Genomic DNA, 27018 nt, shown 5'->3' on the forward strand with positions numbered 1-27018 from the left:
TTTATATGACTAACTTTAAACAGTGGTTGTCAACCAGTGGACTGGGACCCAGAAGTAGGACGTGGAGCTGTTTTTCAGTGTGCCTCAAATGTCTGCCTGGAAAAAATTGTGGTTAAAGTCTATGATATATGGAGGTTTAAAGGAGGTATATATTTTATTTTTCTTCAGCCTTTTTTTTTTTAATGTAATCTATAACGAAACATTGAGGAATTCTTGACACAAATGTTGCACAGAATATGTGACAGCCATACCCTAACAGAAAATACAGCCTTGGACATGTTTTATTCCTCCTTACATTCGCTCATATGTTAAAATCTTGATCATTTCATAAGTCCATTATTTTCCTCTTCCTCATCTTGTTGATCTTTTTTTGTTTAATCAGAGGTCCAAACTGGAATATATTTCATAAAATACATGTGAGTGGTTGAAAACTTAGATCCTGATTTTTCTTTAAAGAGATGGTGGTGGACCATGAGGCTAGACCAGCTGAGAACCACTGCAGTGAAAGTTTTTAGAAACAATCAGTTAGGTTCTTTTACACTTTTATCATACTACCACCTGCGTGTGCATCTGTATATTTGCATATACTGTATCTGACCCTATAGTGACAATGTCAAGCATCACTTTGCATTTTTGACATGAATATGTACACAATGGTGAGTAAATCAAAAATATATATTTAGTATTGAAATAAAGAAAAAATCAGATTTCAGTGTGAAACAGTGTGAAATCATATTGACGCCTTTTAAACAAGAACTTATAAAATCACCCTAAATTCTAACCTGGCACGTCAGATGGATTAGTTTCCCACTCATCAGTGAGGATTTAGGTAACTTGCAAAGTTGCCTAAATTCAGTTTCCTAAACAAAATCCCCAAAATATTATCAAAAAAACATGGAAAAATAACAGCACTAGTCACTACCTTCGTCCCTGCATCAAAATAAGCGAGATAATCCTGCATGTGGCCTCTATAGATCCGATTGTTTACATTTCCATCATGCTCTGCACCTTTAAGACGTAAATAAATGAAAAACCGCGCCCACATTTTTCTTATGAATGGTGATCTGATGTCATCTCGTGGCCAACTGGGGTAATACACCTTCAAAAAGGCCTCTTTGTCCCTCGTGGCTTACCGTACCTTCGTCTACCACCAACATTTTCCTGTGCAAACACACGTGGATTTCGACTGACGCCAGGCAGAAACAACAATAACATGGCAAGCCACGGGCTCACTTATGACGGCTGCAATTTCTTCAGACAGCGGCTGGTTTTATCAACACTCAGTGGGAAACGAGTGAAAATAAAGAACATCAGGTCTAAAGATGACAACCCGGGGCTCCGCGGTAAGTTACAGCTTCACTCTGCTCTACATGTGGCGTCGCAGTTAGCTCCACGGCTAACCAGCTAGCTGTTACGCAGTTGGGAGTTTGTTTAATGTCTGGGCGTTGGAGGAGGAGAAACAATTGGACAGTGGTGTCAATGGGATATTAAAACAACTGTGCATGACTGTGCAGCGTTATCTTTTCGTCTAGTTTGTCAAAAGTTTACTTTAAGAGCTTAGCATCATTTTATGGGAGTGACTCCTCTTGGCATATGTGAGTACCAGAAGTTGCTACAGACGACATTTGCTCCATATGTTTTGGTGATGTGTTAAAGTGAATTATCATAAGATATTAATCTAATATTAGATAATTGTGGCTGTCTAAATAAGTTTGCTTGGCATGGTTTTGATTTGTTAAACAGTATACAGACATGATGGATGTCAAGTTTGAATATCATTATTTTGTGTTTTGATGCTCCAGATTTTGAGGCCAGCTTCGTCAGACTGTTGGACAAAGTGACCAATGGCTCCAGAATAGAGATCAACCAAACAGGTAAGTGTTACAGTTACGATGGGTGTGTAATATTACCTTTCTCACTGGCTTTATGTAATTACTGTTTTCTCTCGCAGACGAGAGCTGAGTGTTGATATTTCAACACAGTCCAACATTAACGGACAGAAGCATTGAATGTGGCATGTTGATTTTAAGCACTAGCCCTTACTTTTTGCTAGATTTCCACTGTCTGGTAACATTTTATAATACAAATGTGTCGGCTTAAGCCATAGCAATTTGAATCTCATTAATCCTAATAAATAGGGGTGTTTTTTAACAGTTAATCTGAAATAATTACTCAAAATATCTGATTACTATTTTGGCTTTCATTTTATTGCAGTAAATGGTGTAATTGTATAAACACATGTTAAGGGGGGAACTGAGCTGGTTTGTTTGAAGTAATTATTCTTGTATGGGCTACAAAATTGATCACATCAATTGTGATTATCTTCAATCCACAGTTGGTGCATTATAATTTTTTATAGCAATTAATCAAAGGCTTTATTATACTTTGGTTAAGCCACATCACAATGTCTCCCTGCTTTCTCTGTGATGTAAAATAAGTCCACCACTGCTCCTTAAAGGTGCAGTTTGTAATGTTCAGCCGAGTAGCATTAAGTAGAACAAACTTGGTAAAAATGAAACAAAATACTCATAAGTAGGCCAAAAAAATTAGGGTTTTATCAGTTGAATACATAGACATGTGTATTTTTAATTAACTGAGAATAAGACTTTTATTTATACATAGGGAGGGATGGCTCCATGGAGTCCACCATTTTGGATTTGTACATTTTGCATGTTTCTGCAGTATCACAGAAGAGACCAAAGTTATTATAGTTAACTAGAACTAACTAATTAACTAATACTAATATGTAAAAATCATTTTAGTAAACTAAAACTTGATAAAAAACTAAGCCTTTAAAAGAAAGCGAAAACTAACTAAAACTAAATCCGGTGCTTAGAAAACTAACCAAATTAAAATATGATAATAATAATAATAATAACTTTATTTGTATAGCACCTTTAAAAACAGAGGTTTGCAAAGTGCTTTGACAATAAGCAGAAACGCAAATAAAACAGAGCATCATCATAACACAAGCAAAGAACATAGCAGGACAAAACTGCAACAACAAGGGGAACCCATGAAAGATAAAGCCAGCAATGTAACATTATAATCATCCTAGTGGACCTAGTGATGATAAAAGACAAAATCTCCTTAGTTTTAGTATTTGACAGCAGCATAATGACTGACAAGCCTGGAGAGAGTGAAATCCCCTGATCTGATTGGTGAAGACTTCACTCAATGGTAATTTCTGGTCTAAATTTTATACAAACATAAAAATTAATTAAAGAAAAGGAAAAGTTATGAGCCCTTTTAGGTCTAGGTGCTGACAGGTATCTGATGTTGCCTTAAAAATCTAAGATTAACACTTAAATTAATAAAAACTAAACTAGAACGAAGCATTTTTGCAAAATAAAAACTAAACTAGCAACCCGACAGGAAAAAGTAATTTAAACTGAACTGAAATGTAAAACAAAAGGTAAAAGCCAATAAAAAACTAATGAAAAATCCAAAACCTTGGAAGGGACCAAATAATAGAAATCCAGCTTTGCTAATATTCCCCAATTTTACACACTGCACCTTTAATGTCTCATATTTAAAAAACTCACAGACAGTGCAGTAGACAAGTCAGAAGTCATCTAAACCTTGTGGTATCAAACATTAATGTTTTTACTCTTATTTCCTGTCTATTCCATAACAATTTGTTTTTCTGTGGTAAAGTTCACATTCTAATCTTTGATTTATCCATAGAAGAGCATTTGTATGCAAACAGGAAGTCAGTTACCCTTAGGCAAAGACGGTAGAAAAATCCAAAATGGGGGAAAAAAAAGTTTTGAACACAAGTAGTGGAATTTTAGAATGTGGTGTAAAAGGGTTCGATTAGTTTCGATTACAACTAAAATCTTGATAATAATTGCAATTTTGAAAAAATCTTTTGACTGCCTTAATTCTTGTTAATTATTTTAAATTCAGACTTTATTGCTCATATTCTAACAACGTTAGAATTGCTTTTCATTAAAAGATATTTTTAACCAAAGCTACCAAAAGTGAAATTATAAATCAACATTGCCAGTTTATTTGTGCATTTTATACTGGTCTGAAATAGATACCTGCATGTTTTGGTTGTCAAAAATTAGTTATGCACAATATTGTATATGCTGATATTTACAAATTAGTTTTAACCAATACTAGCGTCTCGATAGATCAGACATAAAACTTCAGTCTGTAAAACACACAATGTAAAGTTTGAGGACAAACAAATGAACAATTTTCAGTTCTTAAAACACACTTTAAAGTGTAATGAATGATGATGAATAGAGAAAAAGACTTCAGCTGACAGAGATCTGTTGGTCCAGCCTGAAACTCCAATAGCTCTTTTGTACATAGGGCCATTATTTACAGCTGATTAAACAGATTTTTATAGCCAAGATTAAGGCTGGGCAATTAATTGAAATTTCATAGTCCAATAGGTGTAATATTTCTTCATCAGAAATGTGTTTCAAAATTCCAGTTTAATGATTTTTAGGCAGAGGTGTTCTGCTGTATATATCATGACAATATCGAGAAACCTGATTGGACTGAATTTTAAGAGATTTTAACTAAAAGTCATGAGGCCTCAATTCAAATTGATGCTTCTTTGATACCCAAAAATATATCCTACCTTCAGTATAAGGAATTTAAACTCATAGACAAATATACAACAGACCTTCCTGATATGTTAACTGTAAATTCTCATACTACAAAAACAAAGAATCAATTTTGCAGCTTCTCTAAGAATCCTGCTTTGCATCTTGTATTTAGGCAAACCACTCCTGATATAATCACTAAATAAATGCTGCTTTAGAACTTCTTTTATGTCCCATGTAGAATATTTATTCTCTGCTCCACGTACTACATTTTAAATTGACTTTATTGTCTCCATTAATCCATGTCTTTGAATTTCTGTCCACTGCAACTCACAGTCTGTGTATGTTTTTTCTTTTAAAGGTACGGTGTTGTTCTATCAGCCTGGCTTGTTGTTTGGTGGTACTATAGATCATGACTGTAACATGCAGCGCTCTATCGGATATTACCTGGAAGCTTTACTCATGCTGGCTCCATTCATGAAGACGTCTCTGAAGGCTACACTGAGGGGCGTCACCAACGACCCCACTGACCCAACAGTAAGGATGCACACATCTCATAACCTTCTAAATGTAACTTCCTATTGATTTACTCCCTCCTGTTTAATTTTGGCTCATCAACACCCCCTTCACTTTATAAAAGTAGAAGGGGTGTTGTCATGGAAACAGTGAGCACTATCTATGTTGCCATGATGAGGACTGATCCAGTTTAGGCTCTTTTTCTGGCATTTAGACTCTTTCCTGTCGTGCTTTTGCCTGTCAAATAACATTTTGTGTTCCTTAAAGGCAGTGAAGAGTGTTTTAAAGGATGTAAATAATCGTTCTACTGCAGGTCGACCTGCTTAAGTCCTCCGCTCTCCCTGTAATGAAGAAGTTTGGCATCGATGGAGAGGGTTTTGATCTCAAGGTAAGTGCGCAGCCATGGCCTGTTGATAAAACTAGTAATGAAATAAATTTTGCCTAATTGTAACTTAAACATGTCAGTCTATCAGGGTTTTGTCGCACTGTGTCCCTTTTGCTGCCCCCTCAGGTGGTGAAGAGGGGTATGGCACCTGGTGGAGGAGGAGAGGTATTTTTCACATGCCCAGTCCGTAGGACCATCAGACCTGTGCAACTCACCGACCCTGGGAAGATCAAGAGGATCAGAGGAGTGGCGTATCTTTTACAGAGACACAGTTCATGACTTTTTTTAGATCTCTGAACAAAACTGAAGCGGCACAAGGCCATGTTGAACCATTTCTATTAACCAGTCATCTTAATTAGTTATGTTTTTTAGTGCAGCAGTGGACAGTTATTTCAATATAGACTGATCTTTCATTTCATTCGTCTTTGAATTCTTTCGTCAGTTTAATGTCAGAAGCTGGTGGCAACAGTTTCTCTCTCATAATGGCCCAATATGACAAATGCCTTGTTTGCACTGACTGATGGCCAAAAAAATATTAATTTTTGAGTGTCAATGCTGCACATTAAACAAGGTCCTTAACGGTTGAAACTCAGATACTCTGTACGAGTTTCCCCTCAGATGGCCAACAGGATCGTGGAGTCAGCCAGGGGTGTCCTTAACCATTTTATTCCAGACATCTACATCCACACAGACCACATGAAAGGTCCCAACTCTGGCAAGTGAGTACAAAGACATTGATGTATATTCTTTAAAGTGTGTCTGTAGTAATCTGTCAACATTTCGGTCCTATAACCTTTATTAGGTGAAATATATGTATATTGTCAACAAGAACACATTTGTATGCAGCCTGAAAAAGGAATGTTGATCAGAGGGCAACTATATTAACCTCCATGTCTCGTACAAAGTCAGCAAATGTTTTTAATTGTAAACCAAAACATTTATTGAGCTCCTTTAATTGTGAACCATAGATGGGGCTGTAGACATATGGCATTTACCCAGAGGAGTATATGTAGAGGAGAATGGGGTTGGTTGTCCTACTTTAGTGTCACTCTAGTGTGAATTGCTCATCAACAAAACACCTTTCAATAGTCCTTTCTACATTAATTGGAAACTTAAGGTGTTGGCTTGTAATGTGTATCCCTGCCATTTTCCAACCTATTGAAGTATAAATTAATGCATCCCAACATAGAATGAGCAAGAAACATGAACAGAAACATCTTTAGGCCAGCCTATAGCAACATAACGAGCAAAACAAATAGGCCTAACAACTAGGCTACACGCATTCACTACTGGAGTTACAGTGATGGTAAATGCAGGGTCGGTGCACTCTACCTAAAGCGGGGTGTTCATTGTGCGAATTTCATCCAATTCAGCCATGGATTTTGAGTCCATGACTCACTTGAAAGTTGCACCGACTTTAGTCAGATCATGCGTTCTTTGTCGGGCCATGTACTGGGAGATACGACAGCCAACTACGGCCCGACTACAGCCCAACCAACTACAGCCCAACCAGCTGCTCCCAACTGGTCGGATGGATTTCTGACATGTTTAACATTCTGGTTGTAGGTCTGTAGACACTCCCACTATGAGAGCAGAAACATAAGTAGAATAATCAACTTAAGAGTATTTTTTTCCTTTGTAAACTGTCTGACAATGTCCTAAATTACTATGGTAATGGCAGGAATGACTTTCTGATGGCCCCCACCCCCGCTATAATAAAGGAAATAAACGAGCGGGATGTATTTCTACCCAGCGACCTGCACCTGGATGGTGGTGCTGTTTGTGTGTGTGGGATTGGAAAGAAAAGGAGCCAAAAGCTGGGCTTAAACTTTGGCTGGGTGATTATGGCAAAAATCAAAATCATGATTAGTTGAACTTTTTAACTCAATTATGATTGATGAACGATTTTTCGACCCCCAACCTCTTACTCTGTTTGCTCTGTAAATATTTGTATAATTTCAAAACAAACAACTGAAAGGAACAGGCACAGATGAACAATTTATGGTAATTTGTTGATACATTTGAAATAAAAAAACACATCAGCTGAAATGCAAATGTTTTTTCATAAAGGTCAAATTTTTCCTAGAAAAGAGGAAATATTTGAAATAATTGACACAACAGGTTTACGTCGGTTAGAGGCTCTAAATGTCAGTTTCGATTATCTTTTTTGATTTATTGCCCAGCTCTAGCTTGAACCTTGTACACCCACTTAAAGGACTGCAGTCTCTGTACACAGGGCGCACAAATAAAACCAATAGGCTGTCAGCGCCCCATGGCGTCTATAAGTAAGGTTTATGAGGAAATGGTTTACTCCATCTTTACTTTCCATCCACCTGTTGTTTCACTTTCTTTTTGTCATGCAAGTGTCAAAGAGCTGCTGTTTTCTTTTAATATTCCAAATATATATTTTGAAAACAAATTATATTGCAATGTCTGTTGTCTCGAGAGGCATGCAGATTATATGATAAAAACATTCATATTCAAGGTAGAGTCAAATACATTCTAATGCTGTCAGAGTAAATCCGTACTTGCATCCTAAACTTGAATTTTCCAAGTGAATTAATACATTTACAGTTAAATTATCTTATTTAGGAGAAGGCATAGTAAATAGTGAAATAAAATAGTAAATAGTGTTACTTTCCCTCAGGTCTCCAGGTTTTGGTCTGACCTTGGTGGCAGAAACTCTGAATGGTACCTTCTTTAGTGCTGAGATGTCGTCCACACCGCAGGGGCAGGGAGACCCCGTACTACCAGAAGACCTAGGCAGGAATTGTGCCAAACTACTCCTAGAGGAGATTCACCGTGTAAGTAAAGTGCTTCACATGTGCATAAACTCATAACACTGATCTTTTTTATTTTAGGTTCTTGGTCAATTAAATATTTTGTGTTGTCTGCTGAGCATCAGATTTGATTTGGGATTGGGGATTAGAAATTTAGAAACAATTGTACATTTTTTTTCATATCAAGCATAAAGAAACATACAAGATTTACCATAGATTTAGGGTATTTCCCTTTTTGCATCTACTGATGTTTGGGGCAAAAACCAATTGGGATTTGGAAAGGAAAGGACCAGTTTTTAAGTTTGGGACCAGTAAGTATCTGTCAGTCGGTGTTTATTGACGTTCAGTCAGTGATTTATTTTGAACCTAAAAATGAACAACCATTAGATCAAAGGTTAAAAAAACAAGCTTTCACATAAAAAACAAAACAAAAAAACCCCAAAACAAACCAAAAAACAAACAAACCAAAAAACAGTTTTTTAAGGACCATAACTGGTGTCACCCATTTATCAAATATTACAGACCAGGAAACAGTAGGAACCTGACTGCTATTCAGAATATAAAAACAGTCCTCTATTTTTTGGCACAATTCAACTAGAGTGCTCATTTTGATATCAATAAAGTTCCAGTATGCTTACGTTTGATACTTTTATTGCTTTAAATATCCAGCATTGATATATACACTGCTGGAATCTTACTCTAACATCAGTTTCTTCACGATTGACTACTGAGATGGAAAGTCTTGATTCCCCCCCGAAAGTTGATATCAGGTTAACAGGCTAGTCAGCAGCCGGAGCATCAGCCCATCACCGGGTAAATCCAATTTCTAGGGGAATACCTCACATACATAGTCAGGACACTTAAGAATCTCAGTATGCAACAATTACATTTGCTGCTCTTGTTTACCCACATTCCCTGGTAATCATCCTGTCTGGAGTCAACTGGAAGACTGATTGTGGGCAGAGCCACAATGGACAGAGCTCTTCAAGAACATTTTGAGTCAGTCAGACATTTGATAAGGCATGATCTGGGTTTCATCAAGATGGAAATTAAGACAGTTTAATGTTTTCTTATGTAATCACATATGTGTGCTCGCTTTGACCCTACTACAGCTGGAGCTGCATGGAAAAAAGTAAGCCAAATCTTAAAGCCTTTTCATTTTAGGCCAGTTTACCAAGATTAAGAAAAAAACACACAAAATGTAAATGTTACTTCGCTGAGGAGAGGTAACCATATTAAAATTTCTATCATAATTTTAGTGAGCCAAGATATTTATCAACAGTATTATCACTGTATTATAATTTGCTGAAAATGTTCAAAAATTATTGATACATTTGAAATCCTTTCACCAAGTTTTGTATTTTAAAAAGACACATAAATTAGGAGCACAGAGAACACACTGTACTTTTGGTTTGTTAAACATTAAAGTATTAACATATTCAAAGTAGACCTAATCAAATGTGCTTTAACAAAGGTCAGTGTCGAATCCATGGCAAGAACTGCAGCCTCTGTATGGAGCACGTGGCATAACAGCAAAGCCATTCGACACTCCCCAGAAGTACAGTTTTTTAAAGTAGGCTATAAATGTGCCTTCTCTTAGAATCTGTAAAACCACAAATTTTAGATTTCATACAAATATAAACTCAGTGTGCTTTCCAGAAGATTAAAAACAAATGGATAGAAACAATGAAGTAATTAAGCAATTAAACACTGTACTTGAAAGAAAATGAAGATGAAACTAATATGAATTCCTGTCTCTGTTTTTGTGGACCTACATCAGGGTTTCAGTTTTATTGTTTAGTGAAAGAAAATTCTGTGACATCCAGTGGTTTATTTCAATGCATTTGACTAAGTGATTTCTGGGATTTAGATTACAAGGGGAGAGTGAGACATAAAGCTTTGTAAAGGAGTATGGAGTAATTAGGGCATCAGAAATAAATAAATGCTTTAATGAATAACAGGGGTTAAAATGTTAAAGATGCTATGAAAAATACAGTGTCAAGAACAATTTAGCTGATTGCAGATACCCATGTTTTTTCATCACTCTGATGTAACACTCTCACTCTGCCAACACATTCTTCTGTATTTGACCATGAAAACAGATCAGAGTTTGTCTAACAGGTCGCTTCCTCTGACCAGTACAAAATCTCTTAGGTATACCAGTCAGCACTCAATTGATTGGAGACCACTGGTAAACATTTGCAGATGCTTGATGTTTGTCAACAGAACTGATATTGACCATACTTATGATAAACTGATGCATCCCTATGAAATATATAAAGGCAAAAATAAATTACAAAATTTCCTCTAAAATAATTAAATAGCAAATAAAAGTAAGGGCATGTTTGAAATTATTTTTATACTATATTTATTTGACATTTTGATGTCTGTCTGTATGTTTTGTTTGTCTTTTTATTTCAGATTTTGAAAATAAAAAGTTATTTTTCAGATTTAATTATAACTTAAATTACATATTTATTAATGTCTCATATTCATTTTGCATGTTTTGTCCAGTTTTGCTCAGGCCATAGGAGCGTGTTTGTTGTCAGTAAAGAAGAGCCCATTTCATCCGAGTGTATACAATTAGATGGAGTCATTCTGTGACTTGAGTTTTCCTGCAGACATGTGAGTCCATTTAGCTGGTCAGGGTAGCTGATTAACTCTCAAACAGGGATATTGTTGGACTCGTCCTCTTCACTGCTGCTAACAGAGCAGCTATAGTTTCTCTTTAGATGCCTCGGAGGATCATGGATTAAAAACTGATTATTTTTCTGATACTTTTCTTTAATACAGGGCAATGGATTTTGGTGGCAGGGATTGACAAGTTCAGAGTAAAGTTTTATTTTTGACATCAAGCAGGAAGGAAGAGGGATTTCTACAGCTGAGGAGAAGAGATTACACCATATTGAAATGGATGTGTTACTGGAAGAGTTGATGAAAACTGAGAAAGCAGAAGAAATTTTCTGGATTGTCATTAAGAGGCATGGGTGCTCTGTACGTGTGCGTCTGTTTGTTTAATGGTTAATCAGTACAGTCGTCTTGTAGTAAACTGAAGCTACACCATGGACATTTTGTTTTTGGAAGCATCAAAACAGGACATGATGTGAGTGGTCTTCTCTTTTTCCTTTATGTCCAGAATGTTTCTGCTGTTTGTTGATTATTTTCATTTTAAGAGCTTTAAGTTAAAAAGTAGACTGTAGTACAGCTATAACATTGAGTTTTGAGGCTTTGAGACAAGAGTCCAGCAAAATAGTTTCTCAGGTTTTGATTATGAAGTAATGCAAGTACTGCTGCTGATCTTTAAACTTAGATCAGCATAGTTCATATCCTTTTTAACACTACTGTGTGATTTTATCAGTTTTAAATCTTCTTATGAAAGAATCTGTTGGCCCAAACCTTTCTGCTCACAAATGAAAAACATGGATTTCCCCTTATTAATCATAACTCAGTTTTCATATTTGGATACTAACCTTTTATTTCATTCATTCTTTGAACTTGTTTGAGTTTTTCTGTGCCTGTTGTCATCGTTTTTAGAGGGGGTTACCATACCCAAGAGGGATCTACGGGACTTTTCCAAGTCTCTCAGGCTGTTAGGGAGCTGCTGGCGTCTTAGGGGATTTTAGGTGTCTTGTTTTTCTCTGAAATTTACAGTTGAAAAATGTGGTCAGTGCATTTATATTGATTACAGTTAAATGAGGTTGCTTGTTGAAAAGGATACACACAGAGGCTCCAGACCAAAAACTATCAAGGGAATATTGTAAGCACTAAAAATAAGCCCAAAAAAAACAACAAAAAAAGGCAAGTATGTATTTTTAGATTTTATTTTATTTTTAAATTTCTTCTGTTTATCTGATTTTTTTTAATTATTAAAGGAAATACAACTTCAACATTAGGTTACACCTCTTAATGATCACTAAAATCAAGAAAGTTTAGTGTGATTTATTGATAAATTAAAAAAGATCATTAATTTGTCCAGACATAAGGCTGTTTTAATGGAAAAAAAATAATTGCAGTAAAGGTGACAGTGTTTAAAATGGACTTTATTTATTTATTTTAAAAAGCAATATTAGGAAATCCCATAGTTTAATGGCTTAATACTGAAGTTTTGATCACTTGTTAAGGAGTAGACATTAGAAATATGGTGATCTGTAATTTTCTAAAATTTAAAGGTCATAATATATTTATTTGGAAGTAGAAGTTTGATTGTGTTTATTGTGGGAGAAAAATCCAGTCAAATCTCTGCCTCATCACCAGTTTAGACAATGTTAGCACACTCTCCTCAAAGGTTTGTTAATATGATGTAACTGAATCATAATCCTGTTTACAAGCTGTTACAACATGTTCGTTCTGCATTACTGGAATGAGCTGCATGAACACAAAGCTAGATGAAAATAAAAGAAAGAAAAAAGAAAGGTAGCTGGAGCTAATACACCTTAGTTCAATCAAAGAGGTTAAATGGTTAACTCTAAAATGTTGAACCTCAGAATGACAGAAGTTGTGGCCTCTTTAAAGTTTATTTGGTTAAAGAGACTTGGTGTGAGAGTAGTCATAATTATATGTGATTATTGGGATTAAGGATCTGCTTTCTTAAATATCTAATATGGTGAAGAATAATGCATGGAAATTAAGGTGCTTAGCACAGTTAAAAGAAAATCAAAACATGAAGCAGAACAAGAAATTAAAGTATGAAATATATTAAGATAGAACAGCATTAATCATTAATTCAAAGATTTTAAATTAGTAAGTCCAAATAACATAACACTCCACTCAGGTCATTTTCCAAGCTGACTTTCTAACTCAAAAATATAAGGAAAGCCATGACCGAGGTTTGGCCCTGTGGTTCACAACACAGAAGCCTCTTATGCAACAAACCTTAAATGGAGATTGTTTTTCCCCACTTTACAGGGACTTTAGAGGACTTACCCAAGATTTTTCCCTGAAACATTTACACTACAGAGACTTGCAGTTCAACCAACTAAAGTAGCAATTTAAAGTGAGTAAATAAAAATAAATGTCAAATGATAAGGAATGAGGATGAACAAAGAAAAAGACTTCAGCTGACACAGATCTGTTGGTCCTGACTGAAACTCCTCCAATTTATTCATATATGTGGCCTATTTTTGCAGCCGTTATATGGGTGGTATATGCTGGCAGAAATGTTTATATCTGCAGATACCAATAACTGACTGTTTTTGCCAGTATCTGCCAGTGTTGACCCCATGCCAAATCATGCATCCCTGCTAAAATTTGCTCAACTTGCTTCCCTTCCTTTCTCTTCTCCACACACTCTTAAAGAGAATAACATATAATATTGTAATTGTGTTCTCAGTATTCACCAAAATCATCATGGCTTTCATTTTGGCTAGTATCATGCCTCCCCCTAGGTTATTTCTGAATTACCTCTTGAGCTTAAAAACTTATTCTACTTATATTTCATGGGGTCAATTATTACCTCAAAGAGTAAACAAGTTGATATAAAGTGTTGTTTTGGTATTAAAAAATGCAGAAAACTGCCAAAAAGCTGTGCATCCCATATTTGACTCCTTTGGTCACCTTCTATTAGGACAAGAACCAGGACAATTATAACCAACAATGTAACAATTAAAGCTGCTGTGAGGAACTGATGGTTTGTGTTGATTTTGGTGCTGTCTGTGGACAAAAGGGTGCTTATTTTGTTCTGTCCGTGTGTTCACGTGTTTGTGTATAAAAAATCCTTACTTAGCAAAAGCCAAATATGTCAGTACAGTCAAATGCATGGCTCATCCAGAATTTTGCCATTAAAGTTGCTGATGCTGTGATAGCACAGTACAGTACTGACATTGTCTGACACCTATCCCCCTGCAGTTGTTTCAGACATTAGAAATAACTATATAGAAACAATGGTCCTCCGCTAATCGTATTTGCGTTTAAAGTCATGAAGATCCGTTATTACTTAAATCAGTCTCTTATAATGACCTAAAACCTCCTCACAGGAACTTTAAAGTAGTCAAATGTTCCAGCCTGAGTAAACATCAACAATAACACTTAAAAATGTACCTTTACCAGCATGTGCTTTTAAATTACAGCCAGGAGATGAGATGTATTTGGGGTTTTTTTTTCTGTAGTTTTCAGTTTGAATTTTAGAAATCCACTCTCCACAGTGTAAAAACCTCTGACCTCTGAAACCCCACTTAGATTATTTTCTTCTTGGTTAAATTTGCCGTCAGTGATTGACCTGAGATAGTCAAACAGTCGGGGGGTCTCTGAGTTCTTTTTCTCCACCTCCATGACGTATTTCTGTGTTGTTCTTGTTGCTCACATACGTCAGTTTCCTCTTTCTTCGTTTTAGGGTGGCTGCGTGGATTCATCCAATCAAAGCTTGGCACTGCTCTTGATGACCCTTGGCCAACAGGACGTGTCAAAGGTTCTGCTTGGGCCGCTCTCCCCGTACACGTAAGCAAACCAGTGTCATTCAGTAATAGATGCACAAAGAGCTGCTCACCTCTCTGGACTTTACAAACAGACTCTTGGCTTATTCATAAGTTATTTAACAGGTGCACTTTGTCCAAGCGCAGAACTCAAAGGACCTATGATTCTGTTATTCTTCTGTTCATCCAGTGTTGGCAGGAGTGTTGCAAAGTTCTTGTTTAATTTTAGACCAGAAAATGGAGGACAAATAAATACAGACGCAATAAACACCGTGCCCTGTTACCCCATACCTCAAGCTTTTAAAGTTTGAAGCAAGTTACTTCCTACACCTGAATCACAAATGTCACAAAAAGTTTTGGGTTTTTTTCTTTGTTTTTTTGACACAAACCCACACCATCAGCTTCTGTTTACACTTAAGTACATATTAATGCAAGTTTTCAGACTAAACCTGGTAAGATAATGAGAAATCTCCTAGCTCTGACCACTTAGCCCTACCACAATGTTTTGCATGTTCATGTTTAGGGATATGGGTGTTCAAGTCTTGTTGGAATCGAGGGATTGGGTGAAACTCTAGCTCTGGTCTCTGTGGGGCACTTGAAATAGAGGGGTAGATTAAAAGTTGGAAATGGGAGTGAGCCTAAATGTTGGAACTGATTGACAGGCCAGTTTCAAACAATGACCATCTGCCTCTGTGTATGAGGCACCAACATAGCCACTTACCTGCTAGCGCCCCAGACCATAGTTATTTATACATTTATTTGACTTTGGATCCCCACTCTCCTTTATTCTATTTAAACTAATCTGTCATGTGCAGGTCTTATTCAAACATACCTGATGTCAGTACTTCAACTTCTTTAAATCTTTGTAAACCAGCAGTTTAAGATATTAAGGATGATGGAGAAATGGAAAAGGGATTGAACTTCTATTTTTATATCTCATCAGTGTCTTCACGGATGAGGAGAGAGCTATGAACTGTCCATTTTCAGTTATCATGGTACCGGTGCTGTGTCCAACTCAAGTACAGTACTATGATAACTGAAGATTGGCAGTGCCATCACAATACACTCCTCACTTTACTCAAGACATGCTGTGGACAGATGTCACAAGTTGTCATCTGAAGCAGGAAACATGGAGTAAACCTAAAACTTTATGCTGTTTAACCCCCAGTTTGTATTTGTCTTGTGAACTTTTTAAGTGTTTTATTCAGCATGAAGTGTTTGCTTCTTCTTGTATAACAATGTAACTGAAAATGAAGCAACATATTTCTTACTAGCTTCCCCTTCTCTCTCTCCTCTCCTCAGGATCGAGTTCCTCAGGCACATTAGAGATTTCTTCCAGATCATGTTCAAAATCGAGGTTCAGAAGCCTTCAGAAGAAGAAAGAAAGGGGGGTGACAAAATCCTGATGACCTGTGTAGGAGTCGGTTTCAGCAACATAAACAAAACTCTAAAATAAAACTAGTTTTTCTTTTATTAATGACACTGTGTACCTCTTTATTACTCACATAAAAACACTGTGAAAAGAGAAAACACTGTTTATCTTCTTAAAATGAAAGTATGGACATTAGTTATCTGTGTAGATGATCTGTTACAATATAAAAGAAAATAAAGCCCCATAAAGTAGGAAATGTTAAGTTGATAACATCCATCAGTCACATAGAATACATTTTTATATATTCAGAAAGACATAACACTTCATCCTACCCTTGAATAACAGCTGCTTCTTTTAGCACACCACTATATTTTTAAATGATAGAAATGTCTGGTTGAATGTCGTAGGAATTCCTCTTTTAGAAGCATTTCTAATGTTTAGTCCCAGCTGCGCTCTAGAAAATGTTTCACACTAATGTAAAGGTCACGACTGGTCATTGTCATCATTAGATGCAGTTCATCTGATCAGCTACGGGGAAAAGCTTCACTAGACACCACATGTTTTTCATCACAGCTGTGGGGAGGAGTTAGTCATCTTGGCCGCAGAGATGCTTGAGGGTGTCGCCATAACTGCCGGACACTTCAGACTGTTACAAAACATAAAGAGAGGGAATAAAAAATGGGGAATGGCAAACTCAAAAATATGTCTACAAGATAACAGAAATATCCAGTATTCAAAACCACAGCGCTTAGTTTGTTTAATATTCCAAGACTAACTAAGCAGTGTAGAATCAAATTCAGGGCCTGGTTGATCAGAAGGTTCAATCTAGACATGAAAGGTCACAATTTGAGACTCCACTTTTATTCAACCCAGGATCAAATAATCTAAATTAGTTTACATATAACATTTTTGGGACTTTTCTAAGACCAAAACCCCAAAAAGCACATAAGGACAAGTGAATAACAGTTTCGCCCAACATAGGGGTCAATGCTTTTCTGATATCACAGCTTTACTTATAATAATATTCTTTTGTTGTCTCATATCATGCAAGTTGCCTCAGCATGATGAAGTTTTGCAACTTCATCTATTCCTTTTATACATGTGGACAAAATTGTTGGTACCCTTCCGTTAAAGAAAGAAAAACCTACAATGGTCTCCGAAATAACTTGAAACTAACAAAAGTAATGATAAATAAAAATGTACTGACAATTAACAAATGAAAATCAGATATTGCTTTTAAACTATTACAGCAGTCATCACAGCAGTAAGTCACTATATTGCCAAAAATTTATTCTGAATTATTAACCACTTCATAAGATGTTGCATTGCTCTACCAATTTAATGGTTTTCCTAGAACTTTCCAGTCTGCACCTGACTGAATCCTGCCATGTGCTATGATCAGGAGAATCCTGATATTTCAGATCAAAGTAATCATAATCCTAAAATGAAAGTGAGAGGTTTTGTTTAAGGTAAAAACTGAGACAAACAGACCTGATCCTACTTAGTTATCTTTTTTCCTTTTATACAAAAGGATATCCAGATTTGATCCTTCCCCATTGGTCTTATTGGATTGCCTTTTAACAAACAGGCTCTAAGCTTGCTTACTGACCTCTAACTGTGTGTAGAGGGAGCATCCAAACAGCTTCTTGTATTCGGCTCTGATGTCCAATAGATCAATCTCTGAGCGACTCACTATAATCCTGGTCAGAGTTGACTCTGTGGTCCCTGCACCCTGGAAGAAGTTAGACATTTAAAAAACAAAACAAAATGCTTCCTTAGCAGCTACTAATTTCCAGTAAAATGGCTGCCACAGTCTGTAGTTACATGTGTTGACTTATCAAACCACTGTTGCACACTTTGACAAACAACAATAAATCAGAGGCTTAACATTCCTTTGCACCACTGCTGACAAATGCAACAGTCAGCTGTGGCTAAAAAGGACGGCTACAATCAAACAATGTAAGGGGTTAGCTGATAGAGGCCACAGTCTCACTCAGTACAGATGGACAGTCAGTTTTACCTTCATGCTCTTGAAAAGCCTCTCAGCAAGGTAAAGTGGAACGCTCTTCACACATTTCACTAGAGAAAAAGAGGTTATTTTTAATAGAAGTGTTTCTGCTATGTTTCTCATCTGCAAGGCGATTGATGGTTATAAAAGTTAGATATACAATAGCGCTACAAGGGTTACTAATGCCTATGCCCTACAAAAAGATATCAAATTGGGCTCCACCACAGCCTCAGCCAATCCCACAATCAGATCTGCCCACTAAAATGGCTGGAAATGACCCTTCCCAGATGTCATTCGATAATATAAATATACAGTACATTGGATGAGCAATTAGTTAGCCTCCTGGCTAACTACGTCTCCTGGGCTGGGCTTTCATCAGCACCGGCATCACAATCCTAACAGTTAAGTTGAATGGGTTCACTCAAAATATAAACGTAAAGGCTCATACCACTGTACGAAGAGGGGGGTTACATTTTAAAACAGGTAATGATATACTAAATGTACTTTTCTTTAGTAAGTAATGGTATTGGTGTATTAGGGTCATTCTGAAATAAATAATAAATAGGATCTGTTAATTTTCAAGAAAAAAAAAATTGAGCATCAAAAGTAATACATTTATGAGAACAAAAATCTAAAATAGCAGATCCTGAATGATGAAAAAGATGATCCATAGATTTTCAAGAAAAAAAAAAAATCTTTTTATTGAGATTATAAAGATTTAAAAAAAACACACTCAGATTTTTTTGTTTGAACATTATAATCTTGGATATTTCAGGTCTATAAAGTTGTACCTTTCCAAGAAAACAAACTGAAACCAGTGGTTGGATAGCCCAAGTTTACAATGTCTTAGTCCAGTGCTCATGATAATGTGATAACTCTGAGTTGAATCACAAGCACTACTTTATTGTAGTCCCTGTAAAAAGTATAATTTAATTAAGCTCTCAAGTGCATAACTTATGCAAGGACTTTGCTTCATCTGGCATATTTTCTTGCATGCAATTAGAAATTTATCAATTTATTAATGTTGTACATGTATGACTTTCAAAAATATTTTGAGTATTTTCTGCAAAATTAACAGATTCGGCGCGCCGGTAGTCGAGTGGTTAAGACGGACGCCATATACGCAGGTGACCCGGGTTCGAATCGAATCGTGGCACTATTTCCTGCATGTCTCTCCCTGCTCTCTCCCCTGTTTCCGACTCTATCCACTGTCCTATCAAATAAAGGCAAAAAGGCCAAAAATAAATCTTTTAAAAAAAAGAAATTAACAGATTCTCTTTATTTTTTCTTTTTTTTTTGTAAGGGCCCTCGTGCTGTGTATAATGGTAATGATGGGCCCCTCTATTACTGTGGGCCCCAGAAAGCTCAGCCCTTTTTACCCCCCTCATGGGCAGCCTTGCTTACAATATAGCTATAACCACACCTGTTATACAAATGACATCTTACAAGCTTTTAATTAAGATTGTCAAATTTTATAACAAATATTTTAAAGGATACAGTCTCTCAACTTATAATAAATGGTATTTTAAAGGGAATAAAAAAAAATTATTTCATAAGACAGGTGTGTAGTACAGAAATAAATGAATCAAAAATTGCAATACCTTGCACACTGTCTAAAATGCACAGGCAGCATTTTGGTCCCTTAAATGTTACCAATCTAATTTATATGCCCAGTTTCTACTTCTACTTTTGTTGCTGTTGTAATGAAACAGGTATTAGTATCACTAGATTTAAAGCTGTAACAGCATTGGAGCTCAGTATTCTGCTATCATAACTACTGTAATTATTAACTCTTTATGTTACACAATAAAAAACTCTGATGCAGTCTAGATTTAATTCTAAAATTAAATTTCACTTTGTAATATATGCATCTGATTTACAATTCAATTTCTTTAAAGAGATAACACAATATTTTTCAAATGATTTTTAAAATGGACCCCCCCCATATGCCTATGCATATCAATGTATGACAACTACAGGATGTGTTTCTTACCAACAGCCACCAGTAATTTCTCCAGGTTTCCAGACATTTCACTCTCAATGCTCTCCTGCAGAGTCTTCTTACTCAGGTTCTTGTACTCGACCAGGGCTGCAAAAACATCACAGACCGTTCAAAACAACATTTTTATCCAGTTAGAGAAGGTGTAACTAAGCTTTCACTTACTACACATTCACTAATCCCTTTATTTTTCATCCAGCACAGTCATCACTGTACTTTGACTTTTTTGAGACTTTGGTTTAGGAAAAAACACCTGCTAAACTAATGACTTTCCCTCAGACGTCTGTGTTTTAGACTACCTTATGTCTTCATATTAGCTGAACAACTCTATTGCTGCTTTGCATGAGCATCCTGACATTAGCATGTGCCCCAAAGCACTGTTGTGTCTATGTAAATGCATCTTAACAGGGGCATAAACATGACTGTAGGCGCTTACACTTGTATTGTCTTTACATTATCTGTTTATAAAATATGTAAAGGGTGCACCCACTCTGTCGAAGCTGGGGAACACTCCTGTGGCACAAGATGTCGATAAACTTTGCTTCATCAGTCCCCCACTTCTTCTCCCCTGCCTCATACAGGGCCTGTGGTGGAGCAAGAGTGAGATTTCAAGCAACATACAGCAGTAAAATGCAAATATGTAATTTCATGGAGATATCTGTGGAGTTCTCAAGACCAAATCCAGTGGCTGCAATACAGAGGACAGTGTTTACATGTTTAGCATAGAAGAAGCGTGTTGAGGCCTGAATCTGTGAGAGCTGTGTTTGCTGATAAGAGTGGTGGCTTTAGGACTCATCTTTTGAGGGACACCGGGGTACTTGAAAATGAGGGATGGGGTAAGAATAAAAGTTAGAAATGGGACTGAGCTTTTTATATCAACTGTACCTTTGCATCTGCTTTAGCCTTAGCAGCATCCACATTGGTGGTTTCGTCTCTCTTGCCCTGTGAGGAAACAGAAGAACACGTTTGAAATATTTAAAATAAGAAAATCAAACAAAAGTGTGTACATATGTGAACAGTTTTGAATACCATAAATAATATACTCATCTCACTAAAACAAAAAATGTTTGGAAAGATAGTCATTCTTTTTATCTTTTAAAAAGATCTTAAAGTCCCTGTAAAGTGAAAGCAAAACTTTGTGTCTTAACAAACTAGATATGTTGGAGTAAGGTTGATTTGTGAAAACGCTGAGATCTACATGTGACTGAATTTTGGATTTAAACGTTTAGAAAGCTGTTAACCTCATTCCTGGCTTAGCTTTTTTTTTTTAGCAGGGCAAGTATAAGAGACTATGACATCACCGGTCTTGATGAGGAATTACCCCACCCTAACCTCCAAGATCTAATCAGCTTCTCTTGGGAGTCTGAATGAATATTTGTGCAAAGTTTTATTGGAATCCCTGACAGTTTTCTTAGGATATTGTGTTCTCAAGCAAGGGATGAACACAAGTTCAATAAAGTTAAAATTTGACCTTTATCACATCCACACGAATGGTCTGGATAAAAGAAAGAACAACCCTAAGAAGCATAAAAATGTTTTCCTTGGTGTTGGAAGCTTTTTCATCACATTCCTGCCTACGGTCTGATTTTCATTACTGGGATATGCATTCAGGTTGCCTGCTACTGTTTAAGATTACTGCAAAATACCTCAGCCAAGATGAGCAGAGCTTTGGCATAATCTCCTGACACTTCTGACTGAAGGTCATGAATCATTGATCTTCCAGTTTCTGGAATAAAGAGTAAATTAATGAGAATTTCATGACAGTACAGGCACTTTACTTCATTAACATTTATTGACAGATCACAATCAGTGAAATTCCAGGGACAAACCTGCAAGGTATGTTTCAGACAAGGCCTTGATCTGTCTGTTGGATCTTGAGGTAAAGATTTCAGTCAGCGTGCTCTCTGTGGTTCCTGCACCCTATAAACAACACAGAAGTTAGAATACAAATACACTGAAAACGAGAAGAAAAGATATGCTTTTCAGCCTGAATATTGCAACATAATGTACACAAAATAGGAAATTTCATTAACTCAAACAAATATGCAGCAAAGTAAGTCTGTTTAAAGTAAAGAAACTTGTAGAACTGCTTTTTTGCTAGCTTTAAACTTGACAGTTGCTCTTTAAACACTACAACAAACACTTTATGCCATAAAGAGGATAGTCAATAGTATCTATTTTACACAGTCTCACCTTGATGGCTCTAATGACTTCCCGACAGTCAAACACTTCAGGAGGTGTTATTAAGGCCACCAACACATCCTCAAAGTCACCATGAGTGTCCCCCTCCAGGTCAGCTTCTAATGTCTAACAGAGGAAGGTTGTTAAAAAAAAAATACAGAATTTACTCCACCATCATTGCGTTAACACTAACTGAAATGCATTAATAACAGAAAGTCCATTTTTATACCCTTCCTGTGGCTTTATGATAGGCCTTTGCAATAAGCTGCCGCTGAGCATTACTTCTTTGGGTCAAGACCTCGATAAGTGTCTTCTCTGTCGTCCCTGTAAACACAAGACAACGTGAGAGATGCTTAACACTTATTCATTTATCCGTTTATTACCCACAGGAAATCATTCTGACAAATGTACCATTTCAGGCAAATGATAAAAAGGATAAAAAGCGCTTTACATGTGTCTGATCCAAACATACAGATAACTGCAACTCATTAACTCACCAATGCCTTCAATAGCTTTCCGGATTGCAGCCACATCTTCTTCCACTTTGAAGTTCGCCTTGTCCTTCACAGTCCCTCTAGCACTGGACTGAGTGACAAAAAGACAATCTCAAATTTTTGATATGATCAATAGGCATCTAATTACACTAAGAAAGCATGACAACTCCATATAAAGACAGTGCAGTGCCTATAAAAGTATCCTTTTATTGACTTTATAAACCAACCATGGTCAATATAATTTGGCTTTTTTGACAAAAATATTACAAAAAATATCTTTAATGTCAAAGTGCAAACAGATTTTTTGCAATGTAATGCCAATTAAATAAAAACTGTTTCATGAAAAATAAGTGGCTGACCTAATTCAACAGAGGTCCAGCCATTTGGTGCTAGTAGTCTCACAATTAGGGAAATGGGGACCACCTTAGTGCAGTGAATTTGTCTCAAATTATTATAGAATAAAGACACATGTGTCTGGAAGGTCCAGTCCCTGGCTAATCAGTATTTCTGGCTACCATTATACCATTAAGACAAAAGAACACTCCAAGCAACTCAGAGACAAGGTAAAGGAAAAGGTCAAGGGATGGATACAAAAAAAAAAAAAAAGAAAACATTTACAAAGGCACTAAACATCCCCCAAAGTTCAGTTAAATCTATCATCAAGAACTGGAAGGAATATGCCACATGTAAATTTGCCTAGATCAGGTTGTCCTCACAACCTGAGGGACCGTGCAAGAAGGAGACTAGTGAGAGAGGCCACTGAGACACTGAGACAGCTATGATTACTCTGAAGGCTTTACAAGCTTCAGCAGCTGAGATGGGAGAGACTGCATACAACAACTGTTGCTGGGGTTCTTCACCAGTCAAAGCTTTATGTAAGAGTGGCAAAGAGAAAGCTACTAATGAGGAAAACTCAGATTAAATCTCTGCTAGAGTTTACCAAAAGGCATTTGGAGACTCCGTGGTCAAGTAGAAGACAGGTCTTTGGTCTGGTGAGACCAAAATGGCTGGATACCAAACACTGCATATCACCACAAATGCAGCTTGGGAGACTTTTTCCAGCAAGACAATGACCTGAAGCATACAGTGAAAGCTAGACAGAAATGGTTTAAAGATAACAACGTGAATGTTCTGGAGAGGCCGGGTCAAAGTAGAGATCTCAGTCCAATAGAGAATTTGTGCCTGGACTTGAAAAGGGCTTTTCACGCCAGATCCTTGTGCAACCTGACAGAGCTTGATCAGTTTTGCGAAGAAGAATAACGTACAATTGCAGTGTCCAGTTTGTACAAGCCTGACTGAGAGTTATCCACACAAACTCAGTGCGGTGATTGCAGCCAAAGGTGCATCTACTACTACTAGATACTGACTTGAAGGGGTGAATATTTATGCAGTCACTTATAACATATTTTGCTTTATTGCCATTACTTTGTTGGAATCTGATTTCACTGACATTAAAGAGGGGTTTTGTAATTTTTCTATGTCAAAAAAGCCAAACTATATTGACCATAACTGATTTATAAAACAATAAAAGGGTAAACATCCAGGGGGTGAATACTTTTTGTAGGCACAGTATATTTATCCTACTCAATACTTAAAGCTCCAGTAAGGAACTTTGTGTTTATATTGATTTTGGCAATACCTGTGTCCTAAATGGTATCTGCCACAAATTTTGTGCCACTTGTGCATACATTGATGGAGTTTTCTGACCAATTTTTTTTTTTCGATTTTCTTTATTTTACAGTGAACTGTCAAACTTACATTACCCAAATCACTAGTGAATCTTTTTAGAGAAATGACGGCAGCCTGCTGATATTTCCCCAGTGTTTCATTTAAAGTGACTGTGTTAACTTGCAACTTTGAGCTAAGTGTGTATGTGGTTGCCAACTGGTGCCTTGAAATAGGGTTATGACTACCATGTTCACAAGAAAAGATCTAATTTCCTTGATAAACAACAAGCAAGTAGAATCATGACACCAACCATCCATTTTCTATAGGCCTACTGCTTATCCCGTTAGGGGTCGCAAGAGAATCATGACACAATGTATGTATTATATTGCAATATTGTCCATTATAATTGCAAATGCATATTTTTACCAAATCGTTCAGCACTAGAAGGAACCATTTACAGGGCCTTTCAGGGGCACAGCCATGTCATCGAAAGGTCAAACCACTGGTGCATTTTATTTGAAATCACTTAAAATTGTAGCTTTCTAATTGATACACTGGCTTTTACAGGCATTAAACACAACAATAAAGACATGGTTAATATTGCAACTGTGACTGAGTACACAGTCAGGTGTCTCTCCAATGGAAGGTCAGGGGTTCAATCCTCAGCTCCTGCAGCATCATGTCTATGTCCTTAGGCAAAACCCTTAACACTAAATTGCTCCCACTTCTGCCTCTGGAGTGTGACTGGGTATGGATGTTTATGAATTGGATTAACTAATACTCTTGGTATGATAGTTGTTAAGATGATAATATTTAACATCTTGTTTAATCTGTACTATTTGTATCCATAATCCTGCACACTAAAAAGGAAGAATTAATCCAACTTACTGTAACAGTCAGTGAAGAGGGGTTGTCTAAGAGCAGGTCCAAGTCATCCTATAATATAAATCAATATATTTAAATGATCACCTGTATTTTCTTATATTAAAGGACTAAAGTGTTAAGAAATTCCATGATAGCCTAAAAGTAGGCTACTCACCCAAACATTAGACATGGTTATGTGATGAAAGTCTCAAACTAGAAGAAAAAAGGCAATTAAAAGGATAAGCATCAGAACTAAGTTTATTTATATCGGCTCTGGAATTTTGTTTATAACGGAATTTAATTGCATTTCTGTCCCTCTTTATCCTCTTACTTTCACAACCACAGATTTTGGCATCCATAACAATTTCCGGAAGTATGTAGGCACTAAAATATCTTTCTGATGTACTCGGCAACGGCCCTCATTTGACAGTAAAAACAAGAAAAGGCCACAAAGTCGAGCAGACACGTGTAAATGACAAGAAAATCCTAAATGAAACCCTGCAGCAGTCTACAGCTGGATATTTCTGATCAGCAAAACATTAAAACATATTAAAAGCTATACAGAGAAGAAAGGTACGTAAAAGTTAAAATACAGAGATTAAATGTTTTGGGGTAGCTGTCTTACCTAAATAGGAGAGCTGGTTTGATGTCAGAGCTGGTTTTTCACAGTGAGCCAATATCGCCACACCTTTCAGGGAAGTTGGAAAGGCGACGCCCATTATTAGCTGGAGGAAGTTGAATCATGAAGACGTTTTACCATAAACTCCTCCTCATCTGTAAACCGTAACAGTATCCTGTCCTGTCCTGGGTCTTAGACACACAGAGAAGGCCTAGATTCATAAGATTAATGCTTTGTAACTTGACTCCCCTTGCGCAACAGCGTCTCCACATCATTTAAAGGCACATCATACTTTAGATTTTTGGCAAATATCGCGAGCGTTTTAGTGTAAAGCGCGAGACTTTGACACCTAACTGTTTTCAGTTATATTGATCCAAGCTCTGTAATAATAACCCTCAGGGACCAAAGTCATGTAACCTCAGGGTAGGACGAGTATATAACTTAGTGAGAAAAAATGGGAAGGACGTTGAGAAACATGAGGAAAATATTTTGTTTATGTAATATTTATCTCCTCCTTTCATCGTTTATAATGTTGACGTCACCGGGGACCCCATAAATAAATACTATCATGAATTTGAAATAATAATAAAAAAAATAAATAAATAACGAGACCCTTCCCAGAAATCAGTCAAATCGAGAAACTATCTTGAACATTTTATTGTAACAAAGAATATTTCAACATGTCTCCAGGCCAACTTATAAAATAAATAGAAAATGAAAAGAGTCAACATAGGAGCATCCATCCTTCCTCTACAAATCCCATATTTTTTAAATGCATGCACCAGCAGTCATCCAGCATTTCATTGGCTTAATGTCTCTAGGCCCTATGGATGTTCCTGTCTATAATTTGCTTGATATGACGACATTTAAACTGTAGTGCAAAATTTGGCAACCCAATTACAGTTATTTAGGTAACTATAATTAGTTCTACCCCTGCCTGTAAAATCCTTAGCCCCCCAGCAGCATGAGGCCCTAGAAATTTATCTACCTTTTCCGTATGGTAAAAATATCTGTAATCACATTTTTTTGTCTGCTCCCTGCTTGGACCCAGACAGTAATTATTCGCTGTTTCCTGAAGTTACATGCCCTAACTCTTAAATCCTTCCAAATTAAGTTGAATGTGAATATCTATTTTATCTAGGCTAGGGGTCACCATGGAAAGA

The 27018-nt window shown here is 36.6% G+C and overlaps 2 protein-coding genes across 2 annotated transcripts; one reads left to right on the top strand and one right to left on the bottom strand.

Moving 5' to 3' along the window:
- Positions 1 to 1124: 1124 nt before the first annotated feature.
- Positions 1125 to 16123, top strand: rcl1 (RNA terminal phosphate cyclase-like 1). Its single transcript, XM_041810767.1, has 9 exons — positions 1125 to 1343; positions 1803 to 1874; positions 4924 to 5099; positions 5392 to 5466; positions 5590 to 5714; positions 6057 to 6182; positions 8111 to 8267; positions 14572 to 14675; positions 15953 to 16123. The coding sequence occupies exons 1-9, from the start codon at positions 1214 to 1216 to the stop codon at positions 16104 to 16106; spliced, it is 1119 nt and encodes a 372-aa protein (XP_041666701.1). The 5' UTR covers positions 1125 to 1213; the 3' UTR covers positions 16107 to 16123.
- anxa3b (annexin A3b) lies at positions 16114 to 26011 on the bottom strand. Its single transcript, XM_041810768.1, has 14 exons — positions 25862 to 26011; positions 25412 to 25449; positions 25261 to 25308; positions 22708 to 22795; positions 22440 to 22534; positions 22223 to 22336; positions 21859 to 21949; positions 21676 to 21755; positions 20915 to 20971; positions 20520 to 20613; positions 20024 to 20119; positions 18043 to 18101; positions 17632 to 17754; positions 16114 to 16668 (listed from the first exon to the last, which is right to left on the bottom strand). The coding sequence occupies exons 2-14, from the start codon at positions 25424 to 25426 to the stop codon at positions 16609 to 16611; spliced, it is 1020 nt and encodes a 339-aa protein (XP_041666702.1). The 5' UTR covers positions 25427 to 25449; positions 25862 to 26011; the 3' UTR covers positions 16114 to 16608.
- Positions 26012 to 27018: the final 1007 nt, after the last annotated feature.

This window comes from Cheilinus undulatus, linkage group 17 (assembly GCF_018320785.1).
Source record: "Cheilinus undulatus linkage group 17, ASM1832078v1, whole genome shotgun sequence".
Taxonomy (NCBI): Eukaryota; Metazoa; Chordata; class Actinopteri; order Labriformes; family Labridae; genus Cheilinus; species Cheilinus undulatus.